General features: G+C 37.4%; 1 protein-coding gene across 1 annotated transcript in view; it reads right to left on the bottom strand.

The window, feature by feature from the left end:
• Positions 1-1,355: 1,355 nt before the first annotated feature.
• LOC121869279 (integrator complex subunit 4-like) overlaps positions 1,356-17,542 on the bottom strand; it is a 46,960-nt gene continuing 30,773 nt past the window's right edge. The window contains exons 10-13 of the mRNA XM_042370528.1: positions 12,816-13,010; positions 9,467-9,613; positions 7,050-7,172; positions 1,356-2,802 (exon numbers count right to left, since the gene is read on the bottom strand). Of these exons, the coding sequence (XP_042226462.1) occupies positions 1,705-2,802; positions 7,050-7,172; positions 9,467-9,613; positions 12,816-13,010 (1,563 nt within the window). The 3' untranslated portion in view covers positions 1,356-1,704. The remainder of the gene's footprint in view (positions 2,803-7,049; positions 7,173-9,466; positions 9,614-12,815; positions 13,011-17,542) is intronic.

Below are 17,542 nucleotides of genomic sequence, written 5' to 3'. Positions count from 1 at the left end.
ATCGAGTTGGGGGAGAAAATTAAGCTCATCCTTAACAACGACCCAGACAAGCATCGGTATGAAGTGTCTAATAACCTTCTGTCGAACGTTATGGAGCCGTATATCCAGATCTATCTCGACAACATCAATGCTAGTTGTCAACGTAGTATTGAGGACTTCCTCGCCCGCAACCCACCACAACCACAGCCAGCCCAAGTCAGTGATAGTGAGGATATGGACTTTGAGGGGTTTGTCTGGGAGGCCCTGCAAACCTCTGCGAGTAGTGAGTGATTCACCGGAGGGCAACTAATCTGCTCTCTGCCTCAGAACCAGCCGCCATCCCCGTGTGCCGACCCAGCTATTCTACTAACGTAAGTGTTAAAAAACCTAATATTATTGATATTTCTCTTAATTATTAATTGTGTGTGCATACCATCATAAAATTAAGATGATATTTTTACTACAACGTACGTATTGTGTCGGAAAAAGTGGTTTGGGGGTCGGCCCAGTCTCTATTTCAATTAATCCCATATGTTCTGTTATTACATTTACGCGTTTCTCGTTTTATGTGGACCTCCACGGGTTCAATTGACCGCGTAAATCCAGACTATACTGTACTTAAAATACATACGGTATTGTCGTCTCACAAAAAATAAAGATTTGAACGGAGGTTAATGGGAACATAAATAAAAAATAACGTAACTTTGCCGTGATGAAGAATTGAATGCCATCTTTGTGGTGGCTCAGACCATATGTACAGCTTAAGAAGAAAAAATCTTAAAGATAAAACATACTAGCATCTTATAAAAAATGAAGGTACAGTATGAATGCATGCTAACGGGAAACAAAATATATATAATTTATCTTGTTTGGTTTAGCCATGGTGAAGAGCTGAAGGTAGTCTTAGCGGTGACTCGGGCAGACAGTACAGTACAGTGGAGGGTGTAAACATGAGATGAGATGGCAGGCATAGTCACTAACACTTTCTCTTTCAGTAAAGAATTACATGTCTTTTCTTGGCACTAAATTTTATTCGAGCATCTCCTGAACTGCACAAAGTGGGTCACTAGGAGAAGGAGACAAATGTACTTCCTCCATGATGACTGCATGTGTACTGCGGCATGACTTGGAATGCAGGGCTGGTGTAGGGGTACCTAAAGGCCTATGAGACAGTCTATAAATGCATCACTTGGAGTGCAATTAAAAATCTGATGCCGAAATCTTGGTAGCCTGCACTAGCCTTCACTGAGGACCACTCTCAGGTTTGTCACATCTAAAATGTTAAAGAAATCCATCTAATGCTTCATCTTTCAAACTTATCTGACTACAAAGATACATCTTCAATTTTTTTTACCAAGAAAGAATAAAAAACAATATTATTGTAATGTTTTATACTTTAAAAAAAGTGCTTGTACATGTACTCCAAATTTACATAAAAATTATGAGAGCAAATGTTAACTTAAAATTGTTTTTTATTAAAAAAATATACATATACAATATATACATTAGAAACCAACAATCACAATTTTCTGGCAAAATGGCACGTGTGTGATTTGGTGGAATCAACATGATCTGCGCCAATTTGTAAATCCTCAGTCAATAAACTTGTGGTGTTTCATTGTTTATGTTTCATATTATAATTAAATGATTTATCAAACATAAAATAATTTAATTAAATAGAACATTACTAACTACAAAGCATTTTCAACTGCACAGAAGAAACACTTAGATTCCTTTTCTAATAGCTTTAGGCCAGACAAGAACCTTCACTGGTTTGACAAGTTGTATAATGGTAGCCGAGTCATCAGCTTTAACAACAGAATGTCTCCTGGCAGCCAGGACCTCTTGGTCACTGAGGTCCAACACTAATGACAGTCCTACCTGACAAGCCTCTGACCAGGAAACTTGTGCAGACACTAATACTGTAGTCAGAAGTCTATATGTGCCAGGACTTACTAAACGAAGATGACTTTTTGGAGGAACTACAAGGTGAGTGGAGTGATCTGGGTAGGCCACACGTATGCGTAATGTAGAGGGATCTGGGATGTGAGATATTTCAGCATCAAGAGGTACCCCAACCACCAATCCTGCACTCAATTTATGAATTGCTTCACTGTCTGGTTGAGGTTCAATAATTTCTGCAGAACACATGCAAACCTGGGCAGGGTTAAGTACAGGGGCTAAAGCATGAACTGGATGGGTAAGAAGAAGTGGTTGCAGAATGCGAGCAACTGCTCCAGGACGAGGCTCTTCCAACTGGCTTAGCTCTTCAAACACTGCTTCCAGAAAAGAATCTGCACTCAATTTTTCATCAGTAAGATACCTATGAAGGGCTTCAGTGTGTTCAAGGAAATTATCACATAGACCTAAAGCTGAGCCAGTCGAGCCATGTACCACGTATACTAACTGAAGGGCTAAAGTACGCACTCGAAGATTTCTGATACTAGCCTCTTCAACAGGACTTAAGTTTGTGAATGCGTGGCGCAGTCGAAAGGTGTTCTTTAATAGTTGATCAACATTACTCTTAAGGGCCCCACTCTGCTGCATTGAGAGTGAGGATGGTGTGAGCCAATTTCTTGTTGACAGTATCTTGCTGAATAACAACATACATTGCGTGTATAAGGCAGCAAAGTTAGCAGCTGGTGACAGTGCTGGATCAATATTTGCAAGCTTGACTAAGTCAGAGTGGACCGTCTGATAAACAGTCAAGCGAAGCTGTGTAGAGGATCGGTCCACATGTGCAACCTTTTCCATGGATTCTTTGAGAAATCGAAGTGTATTTGTGGGGACAGCTTCTCCTTTTGGCTGCCATTCTTCTCCAAGCTGCAAAATTATGATATAGAGTAAATAAGTTGCTCCATATTTAACATTTACTTTTATACTAAATAAAGAATTTTGGAAGACAGCTGATTATTTTTCTATATTTAATACATAAATTGGTGGCAAAGAATGGTGATTAGTGTTGAGATGTGTGATGTTTATTAGAGGATATGGTGAAGCACAGAGGTCGGCAAACTGCGGATCTTTCAGGAGAGTCGTGCACCTTCTGGCACCTGATCAAAAATTTATAAATCACCGCCAATTAATTAAATACAGTATAGTCTCGATTTACGCGGATTTCCTTTACGCGGCACCTGGCCAGACTGGCAGTTATTAGTTACGCGGTACATTCCATCATTTACGCGGGAAGTGGCGCGGACAGGGTGCGCGCTAGGTCGCCCAGTCAACAAAACATTACCACCCACCACAGTCAGCCCAAGTCAGTGATAGTGAGGATATGGACTTTGTGGGGTTTGACAAAGAGGCCCTGCAATCCTCTGTGGTGGATAGTGATACAGATGAGGGTTAATAATCTGCCCTCTGCCTGGAACCAACCCCCCATCCCCGTGTGCCTAGCCATCTCTTCTACTAACGTAAGTGTTAACCGAAATGGACGTTGTCCGATCATCACATAAACTTTGTATTTATACTTACGTGTATGTGGAATACTATATACGTACATATACACTTTTACTCTCAAATCACTACTGTAATGTGATACAGGTGATTAATTTTTATCTATTGTGCAAAATATATGACGTTTATATTCAAATTATTCGCTGTCCTACAAGGATTCCAGCAATTCAAATTATATTCTCCTAACTTTAGTCTGTGATATTATATAAGATAAAAACTGTAAGCCTAAAACCCTGGCTGGGCAGACGGGGGAGAGGGAGGGAGCGAGCGAGAGAGCGTGGGGGGGAGGGAGGGAGATGAGGTGGTACATTTGACAGTTGGCGCCCAAGGTCTGACTCGTGTTTATTTATCAATCCTTAAGTGACTAAGCTTCTCTCTTATAAAAAGCCAGTGAAATGACCTGGGTGAATATAATTTACATTGCTGGGATTCTTGTAAGATAGTGATTAATTTGAATATAAACAAGCTATAATTTGCACTAGAAGTAACAATTTTAGTACCGTAATCAATTTAGTACATGTACACTACAGCTTTGCACTAAGGTCATTTATTTCTTTTACGTTTCTTTTAGTATGGTGTGTGCATGTAAATGGATGAAAATAAATGAAGAAATTTATGTAAATCTACCCAAAAATATAGTTGAAAAACTTTATATTATAAAATGTACTACAGTAATAGTGACCGTTAACTAACTCAATCCGTTAGAAGGTCGTTCGTTAACCGAAAAGTTCGTTAACCGAAACCATTGTTTCAATGGGTTTTTGGGTAATTGGTTCCAGCTCACCGAAAATTTCCTAAATTCAACAAAAATGGTAGAAAATTTCACTTACTTTGAGGTGTGTATGTAGAAGGCTCCTGATGATGATGATGATGATGATGGGAATTACAATGGGGGTGGAGGAGAAGGAAGAAGAGAAGGCATTGGGGTGGAAGAGAAGTCACCCCATGGCACCATTTCACCCATAAAATTTTAGTTCTCTTGGTGTATTTCAAGATTATTTTCTTTAAATCAACACTGTACTGCATTATATATTGTCAATATGTAAAATATATTTCAAAATGACCAATAATTTGCTTGGAAACACAGAAAAAAAGCGTTTAGTTGAAGAGAGTCTCAAGCAAGATGTTACCTCCAGTGAAAACAGAGAGACTAACGCCTGTTTGCTGTGTTAAGAGGCTGGATGCTGCGCATTAAACTAGTCACTTTACCTTCAATTATGTTCAATAATTGTTAAAATGACTAAAAAATTGAATATTAAACTTTTAAAATTATTGAATAGTATAAACTTCTTGATATTTACTAAAATAGTTAGGAATTTAAGCCCTAGAACCGATTAATGTATTGGTGGACTGATACTAAAGCTGGTTGCCCGGCCAGTGCAAGCGAAAACATGTTGAGGTCGGTTCGTAAGAAATTCGTTAACCGAATTTTTGTTCGTTAACCGAATTGAAGATCCTTATGGAAGGCAGTTCGTTAACCGAAATTTCGTTAACCGAGGCGTTCGTTAAACGAGGGTCACTGTACTGTACACTAATGTACAAATTTTTTTATCTCTTGAGCAAAATATATGATGTTTATATTCAAATTATTCGCTGTCTTGCAAGGATTCCAGCAATTTAAATTATATTCTCCTAACTTTAGTCTGAGATATTATATAAGATAAACACTTTAAACCCTAACAAACCACCAAACTTTTGTCTGGGAAGGCAGGGGTAGGGAGGGAGGGAGGGTGGGAAGAGGGGGGGAGCGGGAGGTGAGGTATTTTGATTGACAGGTAGTGTCTGGTGAAGTATAATTTGTTTATTTACTCGAGACTTTTGTTTTTAGCTCATAAAATTCATAAAAATTACCCAGCCAGAATGTAATTTACATTGCTGGAATTCTTATAAGATAGTGATTAATTTGAATATAAACAAGCTATAATTTGCATTAGACATACAAATTTTAGATCTAATTTAAGAATTTTATTAGAGAGAGCAAAAATTGTATCTTTTGTGCAAAATATATGATGTTTATATTCAAATTATTCTCTGTCTTGCAAGGATTCCATTAATGCCAATTATATTCTCCTAACTTTAGTCTGTGATATTATATGAAAAACTTAAAGCCTAAAACCCTGGCTGGGCAGATGGGGGAGAGCATGGGGGGGTGGAGTGGAGCGGGAGGTGAGGAGATATGTTTTGACAGTTGGCGCTGAAGGTCCGTGTGTTTATTTATCAATTCTTAAGAGTGACTAAGCTTTTCTCTTATAATTTGCCGCCCAAACAACCTGGGAGAATATAATTTACATTGCTGGGATTCTTGTAAGATAGTGATTAATTTGAATATAAACAAGCTATATTTGCAATAGACGTAAAAATTTTAGTACCGTAATCATTGAGTACATGTACAGTACAGGTTTGCACTTAGGTCATTTATTTCTTTTACATTTCTTTTAGTATGGTGTGTGCATGTAAATGAATGAAAATATATGAAGTGGTCCTTTGTTAACCGAGGGACCACTGTATTGCAGTGTACTTGTACTGTACAATATTCACTAGATAACGTACACAACTAATGAAACACAGAGGTTAGGAAGGCTAATAAAATACTGTAACATAATGTCTACGAGATGCAAACGTGACTGCGCCCGCTCTAAGGCCACTTACGTTCGCTATGTCCCATTATTTGAATGGACATTAACCGGCGCATGACTGTATTTCTCTTACATATTAATTGTGTGCATACCAAAATAAAATTAAGATGTTATTTTTACTACAACGTACATATTGTGTTGGAAAAAGGGTAGTCTGGGGATCGGCCCAGTCTCTATTTCAATTAATCCCATATGTTCTGTTATTTCGTTTACGCGTTTCTCGTTTTACACGGACCTCCATGGGTTTATTGACCGCGTAAACCGAGACTATACTGTATGTGGAAGCTGGCAGAGTGAATGTAAAGAGAAGATGAATAAAGAAAATAAAAAAATAAATGGATGAAATGTTTTGTAGTCATACAAAACTCTTAGAGTGCTTCCTTCATGTCTTAATTGTAATGAGGAATTGTTCCAACAACAAAAACTCAAATTTCTAAAAACATTTTCAGAGGAAGCAAAGTGCCTTCACTGATAAGTATTCAGCTGGAGATGCCAGAAGGAAAGCTGTGGAGGAACTTCACTATAAAGCAGAGCAAACAAAGGGGGATGGTTCAGGGAAACCATCCTGATCTAGTTATCTCTGTCTTGGATGATAACACATTTCCTCTAAAAACCTGTTTCTTTAGAAAATAGAAATCCCACTAAATAATTAAGCTACTTTTATAGTCCCCCAAACCTCTAAAGTGACACATCACATGATGAGATGTCACCATTAATTTAATTAATTATTTCCTCACAGGGTGAGGAAATAATTAAATCAAAAGCACCAAATTTAGGTGGAAAGACAGTGAGAGAACTTAAACGTGAAGCAGAGGTTATTATTTTTTTTTTTTGTCGTGTTTAAAATATTGTATTGAACCATCCTCGCAGATATCAGTACATAAGATACATATACAGAAAGAATAACAATAATGTGTATAGAATTATTCAGGAAAAATAATTACAAATGAAGTTAAATAGATACAACAGAATTCTTACCTTTAAAACTGGCACCAACTGGGGCATAGTATCACGAAGATAGGCATAATGGCGAAGGGTGTGCTGTTCCAGGAGAGGCAGAATGGTAGGGCAATGCACAGCTGCATTAAGCACCAGTATAAGCTGGGGAAATTAATGCTGAATTACTATTCTAGTGAACACTTTTTTTTGACAATATATCACTTTACAGTTAGGTAGTTTTTTTTTTAGGTTAAATCCTTTCTCTTTCTTATGAACCCTTGTACTACTGTGTCATATAAAAATTGAGCTCATGATGCTGTATTTCACTGAATTCTAAATTTTCTTAAGGCCAAGGTGTGGAAACCTATGTACTGGAGGCAAAGCTGTAGGGTTAGAGACTGGTGGCTACTTCACAGGTAACATAATGCAAAATATTAAACATTCTATTCCTACCTCCCCCATTCAGAGAGGAAGAAAGCATATAAAATTATATAGTAATGTATCTCTTTAATTCTAAATATAATGGGGACCTAACTTAGTGTAGCCATAGATCTAGATGATGTGTTCCTGGGGTAAGAGCACAAAGTGAAAATTTGCCCTTATTTCTTAGACTTGCTACACAACTCAGAAGATACTCATAATACCTACACATTTAACATATCACCATCATCATTACCATTTTATGGGTATTTTCTGCACTTGCATGAGTTGGTTGTGATTACCTGATGGCAGCTCTCCAAGCTGCATGGTCTCTTGTACAGTAGCCTTTCCTCAGGATTTTACTGTATCTCTGAGATGGTTTTGCAAAATGTCTCCCTTTATCATTCTTGGCATATTGCTAGCTCTCCTCCCCTCCACATTAAATCTCAGGCATCTCTTGACCCAACTGGTCTCCTCCATTCTCTGCACATGCCCAAACCAACTCAGTTTACCTCTACAGATAACCTTGCCAATACTCTCAATACTCAATTGTCCTATTACTGTAACTCCAAACAGGGCTTCCTATCTCTCAAAGTCACATTATACATCTATATCACCACTGTCCCTTCACTTTGCTCAAACCAATGCACCAGGTAGTTATTATTCACTGTAAATGACCTACAAAAATACATAAACTTTAACCCCTTAAAAAAGTATTGTGTGTAAAGTTCAACCCCCTACTTTTTGCATACAAATTTTATCATAAAAATTTGAACTATACACCAGCATTGTATGCATGGTACATCTGGTACCGAATATTTTTTATATTACCTAAAAATAACCAGCTACATCAATCTTATTTAATCTAACCTCTCTTGTTATCATCCATAAAATCTCATGATAAGCTGAGTCTGGTTCCCCGCCCTTGATCACTACATGTATCTCTGGTTGAGGAAACTGAGACACCACGGCACACTAACTTGTCCATGTGAAATGACCCGATCATTGTGTAATTACATGGGATTATTAAATTAATTACAGAACCAAAAAAAACACTGGTTAAGTCAATTGAGATGAATTTCTCATAGTTCCAACAAAATCTCCACTAAATACAGCTCTTAACATTCATTTATCATTTCCTATCACATGAAAATACTTTGGTCCATCAGCTCGAGGACATATGTTTGTACCAACAGCCACCAACTATTAATTTCTTATTTGATTCCTGAAAATAAATAGTCATAAAATGTGGATTTACAATATCATGTACAGTGGTCCCTCAATTAATGCGCACAATTGGTTCCACAGAGTCAGTCATTAACTGAATCTATTATTTCAATGGGATATTGGGTAATTGGTTCTAACTCACAGAAAAATTACATTCAAAGTACTGTATACCGGGAATAGAATTAACAAGACATTAAATATAAACTAAATACAGTACTGTACTGTACAGTATACTGTACAATAAAAAATAAAAAATAATAGAATACTGTATTTTAACTTACTTTGAGGTGTGTATATCGTATTCCCGGCAGCTTTGTTTACATAGCAAACAGCCGATTGTCGAGGCAGTTGATGATGACATGTCATATTCTTTAAAGAGTGCATTGGTTCTAATGCCTTCTTCGTGTTTCATAATAATTTCTACACTGTATATTACTGTATCAACAAATTAACTAAATTTCAGAATGACCAATAATTAATTTTAAAGTAAAAATGCAAAAATATTCAAGAACATAACTTTCTTGATATTTACTTCACTGGAAACAAATGTAAACATAGAACCGATTACTGTATTGGCAGACTAGCCGATCAGCTGATGCTCACACCAAGGCATGTTTCTCGTAAGGCTGTCGTTAATAGAAGTTGTACTTGTTAATAGAACTGAAAATCCTTATGGGAGCTAATTCGTTAACCGAAATCTTGTAAATTGAACCGCTTGTTAATGGAGGGACCACGGTATTCATTTATAATAAATTAAACAAAATTAGTGACACCATTATAGAAACCAAACATAAGAGGTGAATATTTACCTTACAAATATATTCACCGTCCTGCACGCTGGGCTCAACACCATCAAAGTAAGGATGGATGACAAGTAGTTGTGGTACTAAAGCCTGTACTAAGATGGGATGGTTTGATCCTAGGCGACGTAAACAACGATGAATACTGCGTCGGTCCTAAAAATTTAAATACACACTAGTGAAACATTATTCGAAAAAATATTATTTCCTATTGGTGACTTACTGTAATTTGAATACCTGTTATCATTATTTTCTTGCCAGATTTAACACTGCATAACACTCCTTAAAAAAAAATAGAATATTGTACAGCACAGAACATTTACACTGTGCAATGTCTATAAACCTCAATAAACATAAAGGCTTAATCTATGTTCCCTCTCTGGAGATAAATTTTCTTGGGCAGAATTTCAGTGGCATACCATATTTCCTGCCATACAGTATAAGGTGCAATGCCATGATAGCTGCACTCTTAACCTACCAGAGAATATCTATAGGGTGTTTCGGAAATACGTTTCATAATTCTGGGGGTGTATTCCTGAGGTATACATAAGGATGACTGACATCATGACCATAGTGTCAATATCCCATAATTTTGGAGTTATAACACATGACAGTTAAGGTTGGATGTGATAAAATTTATGGAGTACAAATGAAATAATCTAGTGTTGCAAGTACGTACAATTTATTTACAATCATATGCAATCTAATAGAGATTTTATAGTCAGTCCAAAGTTCTGGCACTCTTCTTGTATGTAGGGTTCAGCCTATCGCAAAAATGAATGTCAGTCATGTTCGAGGACTCCAATGGTGTTACAAATACTTGCACTTGGTGTCACATTTTCTTACTAGATGATCGCTCAATCTAAATCCCCTTGACTTGTACTTATGGGGTCATGTTAAAAGCGTGAGGAATTGTGGCAACGAGTTTAAGACAATGTCACAAGCATTCACAACACCCCTGGAGTCTTTGAACGTGTATACGATAATCACTTTTATGACGGGCTGAAGCCTTCATTCAGGAAGTGGGCTGGAACTTTGAAAATTTACTGTAAAATCCATATCAGATTGCACCTGATTTCTGTTCAAGTGGTTTATTTCAACTCCTGGCATCTTTTCCTTCCCCACATTGATCCTTCCCTCCACCAGTAGCAATTCCAGTAACATGTCTGGAGAAAAGACCCCTCACTGCAGTAGTGCTACTTTCACACCCAGAAAAATAAGTAAAATATATAATGGAAATCAGAGCATGAGGGTGAGACTTAGGAACTGGTAGATTCACTCAGTAAACTTAGAAATGATAACTTGTGTGTGAGTTTCAGCAAACATCATCATAAAAGATGTGCTTAGAGACCACATACCAAGAGGAAAGTGAGGTACAAGTGTGGTACATATACCAGATAGGAATGCATCACCAACATGTGTAGGAGGTGTTTGTAGTGCAGGAGATTGCAGTAGTGGCAATGATTTGGACTGCAAAATTATCATGGGAAAATGATGGTATGACACCATCATGAATGAAATTTTGTTCGTTTTCACCCCTATCATGTTGATGTCCCATGTCCATTAACCTGTTCTTTAAGATTACTGAAAGACATACAGCATGACCATATGAGAACACCTGTGTTGGGAAGTACATGGACAGGAATAGGTACCAGCAGCATTGTCATGATTTAAATCCATATTCCTTGTAAGCCCAGCCCTATAAAGTCTCAGTCTCCATTATTATAAAATAAAAACAATAGAAATCTATATGATTATTTTTATCTTGATGCCTTTAATTTATATTTCTCATCATAATAAATAGTTTCGATGATATTAAAATTTTTCATTAGCCTGAAACATTGCAGGATGGAGAGAGAGGATGAGGGGGTGAGGTATGAGAAATCTCCTGATACAGCTTAACCTATTATTCTCAGGTCAAATTAAATAGTTAAAGGACTAAATGGAGAGGAAAATCCATTTTACCAATGGTCCACTATACTGTAAGTGAAACCCCCATCTAATGAATTATATAGATATGAAAGTCCATTCTGTTGAGGGTCCATTAGATGTGAAAACCTCCATCTAACGAATTACATGTTATATGGAGGTCTCACTGTAATATATTTTTTCTATTTTTTACAATGAGTCGTACACCATATGAGGCTGATCATACGAGACTAATAATGAATCCACAATAAAAGCTAGTCCAAACCTGGTCACGTACATGGTATCTTCCCACCAATTGTTTGTGGCTCTTGTCAGGTGTACTGGAAATCTGATTACACCAGTGCATTCTGTAGCAAAACTTGCCCTTCTCATAAGAAAACTTCAAAATTTTACCCATTTTTTAAAACCATCAGAGCCACTGGTCTACATGAAAGGGTTAATGTTATGAATGGGTTCCATTCCTGAGGACGTTCTCAAGTCGAAAATGTACATAAGTCCGAACACATGCTATGTGCATACCGTACATACAGGAAAATGTTTAAAATCCCACTATATCATAGCCTAAGTCCTTCTATACATCTAAAATAACTTAATTTAAGACAAAAGAAGAAATAGAATAACAAAATACTGTACAGTAAATGAAAGTAAAAAAAAATAAGTTATCAGGTAAATAAAATACTATAAATTTAAAATTTAACCTCGTTCGTATCGGCGGGCGTTCATAAGTCGGGGATCCCCTGTATTTACAGAAATATCTCCATTAGACGGAATCCCTCAAACCTAGAACTCCTACAGCCAGAATTGAAATTTTCTTGAAAATCGTTCAAAAAGCTAGAATTAAAAAAAAAATCCTCCTTTGAGAATGAGTTTCCAAGGGGCACATTTTTCGGAAAATTTTGAGAAAATTTTTCCGTAACTCAGAAAATTCTGGGAATGAGAGATTTCTGGGTAACGACTCGGAATTTCCAGAAAAGGTGCCCGATTTTCATCTCTCAAACCCGAAAGAAAACTCCCCCATCCCAAGAATTTTCTGGGTAGCGGGAAAATTTGCTCGGAATTTTACGGTAAATGTGCCCCTCGGAAAATCGTTCCCAAAGCCGGAATTTTCTGGAAAATTCCGGCTTTGGGAACGATATTCAAAGAAAATTTTAATTCTGGTTACAGGGGATATTAATGTATAATATACTGACCACCCATGGTTGGGATAATTCTCTAGTCCAGCTCTGGTCTGACCCCGAGGGTGCCCAATTGGAGAGGTTCAACCTGAATCAAATTTTCCCCATACTGTACAGTATTTTACATAATATAAAATGTTCCCTACATTTGTAACTGGGGAAAGTATTTGGAGTGAAGTGATTGTTGTTAATAGGAATTAGGATAAAGGATATGATAATATTAATTTGGCAAACTTTTAAGAATAATAACTCACCTGTTGATATCTGCGGAGATTATCAAGAAGACCTGTGACACACAACTTGACACAAGATATAGTTGAGAGAATAGTGGTGCCTAAGAAGGTGTGAAGACACTCACGAATATCTAATGACATATCTTTCAAGGCATGGAGTATCTCTTCCAGCTGATCGGCTCGAAGAGTGATATGGTGAGCAACCTGCTGCAAGACCTGCATGAAAAAATAGCCTTGTGAAAAATCTGCTGACAATATGAGAGACAAACTTATCAAATGCTGAATTTAAGATTGCGGCTTATTTGTGGCACTTTGTGGCTACCGATCAAATATTTATACTATACAATCGAGCATCGGGAATCTAAAATGTTTGACCAAGATGCTATTGGAAAATAGGTAATTTTAGAGATCTGATTTATCTACCCCAGAAACCATCACATATATGTAGTCATTTTCTGTTAAACTTATACAGCAAATATAACCATCAGTTTTCAGGCATTTTCGAAAATCCGGCACTCCTCAGGTCCCGAGGTTGCCGAATTTTTGATAGGCCACCTGTAGTAACATATCTTTACTAATTAATAAATAACAAATAAACAATATTGTGTCTTCGATTTATAGTAGAAATGACAGAGGCGGGAGTGGGAGATGAACTTTTTTGGGGGTGAGCATTCAGTTCCCCCCCTCCTCCACCACCACCAGCACCACTCTCCTTACTCCATACTGTATTTTAAAATGTTATGTAATGTTATGTTAAAAGTGTTATATAATTTATATAATGATAAGAACATCTGAGATGAAATTAGTGAAATCGAACAACTCCTTCTGGTGGTAGCGGTTTCCTCCTAAATTACCGACGAATTAATTATGGGAATAGAATATGAATTATATCAAGATACTGTACAAAACTACGTTTGGTGTATAGCTGGGGAGAGGAGGTGGGGAGGAAGGAGGGAAGACAACTCACCATCTCCAGCTCAGCAGCCCACAATCCTTTAATAACAACAGTATGCAATTCACCATAATTCCCATATTATTAAGGTCCATTTGGAGCCAGGTTAACCCCTACGTGGTTTGGGGGGTAGATTAACGTCCATTAAGGAAAGGGACACCCAGGTCTAGGGCGTATATCAATGTCCTTGAAAATTTTAACTTCCCGCTAATCTCTATGGACCCGAGAGCTATAAATAAACATCTTGAGTTGTCTGGCATACACCCCGACAGGCAATCACATCACTAGGCCTCGAGTTTCATGGCAACATGCCAGTACCAGTACCCTTGCCTGTCCCACTCTGTAAGGATGTTGTCACTTCGTGCTATCGGTGATGCCAAAATAAATTGTATTTTCTTTGATGAGGATGATCCTAGTGATGCTGAGGAGCCATTAGGAGCAGACAGTGATTTGAGTGATTCTGATGATGTCAATGACCCTGATTACCCACATAATGACAAAGAGAGTGAGAGTGATGTTGGTGACCCTGACACCAAACTCACAACTCCATCACCAAATGCATCACTCCATCACCCACAACGTTGACCCCAAGACCAGGATGAAGCTATACAAGTCACACTGTGTCCTCGACTACACCTCCAACATGCGTCTGGTTGAACAAGTCTGACAGAATGATCTCCAGTATAGATTGTGTAAGTAAGACTATGAAATGGTAAAAAACTATTCTTCCATCTTTTGGACATGTCCCTTCTGAACGTGCACAATCTTTATCTTGTGAAGACAGGTAAAAACCTACACTCCATGAGTTTTCATTGAATGTGGTAAGGCAGCTTTTGGAGACCAATGCAGTACCTCATCAGAGACCTGGAGGTCGTCGCGCAGCTGGCGGTGAACTCCATTTGTGACCAATTGCTCGACACTTCCCTTCAGTGTTTCCTACCACTGGGGCAAAGCAACATTCCCAGAAAAAATGTTGCGTGAACCTTACGAGTGAAATCCATGCCAAAGTACGCAAAGACACTCCCATCAGTGTACACAGTGTGATGTTGCTCCGTGCCCGAATCCATGCTTCCAACAATACCACACCCTTCAAAAGTACTAAAACACAGGATACACTTTCGTAAATAGTATAAATACGTATACAGTATATAATTTTTCATTACTTTAGGTTATTAGCACAACATGATGTGGTGGTGGCATTGTGACAGCATATTGGTGGTAAAACTGTACCGTATAAATTTGTGCCTTATCCGACAGCATATGTTCTATATCGACTCCTAAAAAGTGCCTCGGTGAATAATATCTTCATATTTGAGTACAATAAATAGTAAAATAAATGTAGAATTAAGTAAATGTAAGTTTTTTTATGTAAGTGATGTCTGTAACTCACGGCAGCATGTTTGCCGTGGAGCATAGGCCTCTCTCTAAGTTGCATTCCATTTAGAATTGCCACATGTATGTAAATAAAATAAAAATTATGTTTGAATTCCATTTTTCTATTCACCTACCTGTCCAGTACTTTATTATATAATCATAATTCTAGTAAAAAAAAAAAAAAAAAGTGGAAATAACAAAATACTGATATAAAATAAATTCTGAGTGATATGTCTCCCAAGTCATGCAGAGATCATGATAACGTTGGAATTAAAACACTGGGGCTGGTTTCCACAGAAACAGAGATGCTAGACAATAATTTCTATGATTCAGCCAACATGTGACTCGAGTTACCACTTTCTAACCATTTCACATGATTTTAGACATCATTATCTAGTTTTTCCAGCAAAAAAATGAAATTACCTTTTTGGTAACCAAGGGGAGATATCTAGGTTTACTTTATGGAATCCATGCAGGGGTTAATAAAACATTATAATTTTTTTTATAATTTTTCCCCAAATTCTCACTCAAACTCTGATGAGCGATTACTCTGTAGTACTGTACCGATATTCTCAGTCTCTTGTTTACAAAGAGGTAAGAACTGACTTCGCTCTCCCTAATAATGTAACCAGCACTCACCGTCTCTCAATCACCCTTGTTGTCACTGCTCAAGAAAATGGTGCTTACAACAGGATCTGTCTTTAAGCACTTACCGTATATCACGGCCTATAAGACGAAATTTGAACATTAAAAAAATCTGCCCAAAGTTAGGGGGTCGTCTAAACCACCAAGTTTAAAATTCTTACCTCTTAAATATTGTGGTTTAGTGTGTCAAGAGTGGTGATGAAAACATCGTAAGCCACTCACAAGGTCTTACCACTAATTATTTTATACTGAAACTTACGTTTGGCAAGCTGGATTCAAATTAAGATTACCGGTATATTAAAATAATAAAAATGTATTATAAACCTGTCTAACATACCGTAAAAGAGATTTATACCCCTGTAATAAACACAGCTATCATCACACACCCCTCCCCACGCCCCCCCCCCCCATTTGCCAGTGAGGAGACAAGAAAGGGAAAGTGACCACGAGATTGGGCTATTTTTAGCCGTGGAGGTGGTCAGTAATGCATACCGGTATCGGTATATTTACTCATAATAATATTTATCTCCTATAAATAATTGATTTAGATTTTATTTTTTTACAAAGAATATTCAGTAAATGACCCTCTGAGTGCATTAATTCTTGAAACTATCGACGGTTAATTACAGACGCTCAAGTGACGTCACTAGTGTTTACACTACACCAGCTGGTAATATTTGATGCCATTACTTGAAGTGAATTGGCCTTATTTTAAGTAACTAACTTTATAGTTACAAAAATTAAAAAAAAAGATCAAAACTGAGAAATAATATACTGTATGTATGTTGTGTTGTCAAAGTAAGAGAAACAATTGAGACCCTGCAATTGTGTAAATGAGGCAGAAAGTCAGGTCAGCAACCTGGGACTTGGTCACAATTTTCGTGATGCCATATGGCAGCAGGGTCTACTATTAGACAACACATTATGCTTCCAATATCTTCCCAGGCAGTAGTACCTCCCTGTTTGGTAGCTGCCTACTACCTACACAATTTCTAGTAATATTAATTTGATACATGATAAATTAGACAAACTGAAAATAAACATCAAATTTAATTACCAACACGCTTCCCATTGGCAGCTGTAAGAGGGGGAGATGGGCTATTTTTATCCCGTCTTTGTGTCTGAAGTGGCCAGTAATACCATATATTTATTGATCATAATACGTTTCTCCTATAAATAATTAATTTAACATTTATTTTTTTACATAGAATATTCAATAAATGACTTTTAATTCTTTTAACTACCGACAGTGGTAAATTTAGCATGACAATGATGAAGAAGAAGGCAGGTCATCTGATTCGGAGTTTGATTCTTAATGATTACCATATATGTGTAAGGTGACCACGTCAGGTCATGTGTAAGGTGACCCCTTCTCTCATTTGCCTTGTCCAGTTGTTGAGTTATCACTCCATAAGCAATAGCACTCTCTCCGTGTGAACACTACGGTATATTAATACTGTATCCAGCTACCACAAAACCTCACCATGGCTCCAATTGTTAAACGCAGGAGATATGAAGCTTGTTTTAAGCTGAAAGTGATAGCATATGCCCAGTCACACAACAATTGTGCTGCTTCAAGAGAATACGGTGTAACTGAGAAGATGGTGCGGGATTGGAGATCAAAGGAACACTTACTACGAAGTATGCCCAGGAATAAATGTGCAATGAGAAGAGGCACTGCACACTGGCCGATTCTAGAGAAGCACGCAGTAGACATGGTCCATGAGCAGCGTCAAAATGGGTATATTGTATCAAGAAACATGATACGTATGTGGGC

Source organism: Homarus americanus, unplaced genomic scaffold, assembly GCF_018991925.1.
Source record: "Homarus americanus isolate GMGI-L3 unplaced genomic scaffold, GMGI_Hamer_2.0 scaffold32583, whole genome shotgun sequence".
Lineage (NCBI taxonomy): Eukaryota > Metazoa > Arthropoda > Malacostraca > Decapoda > Nephropidae > Homarus > Homarus americanus.
Note: the sequence above shows the minus strand (reverse complement) of the source record. Positions and strands in the feature narration are given on the sequence as shown.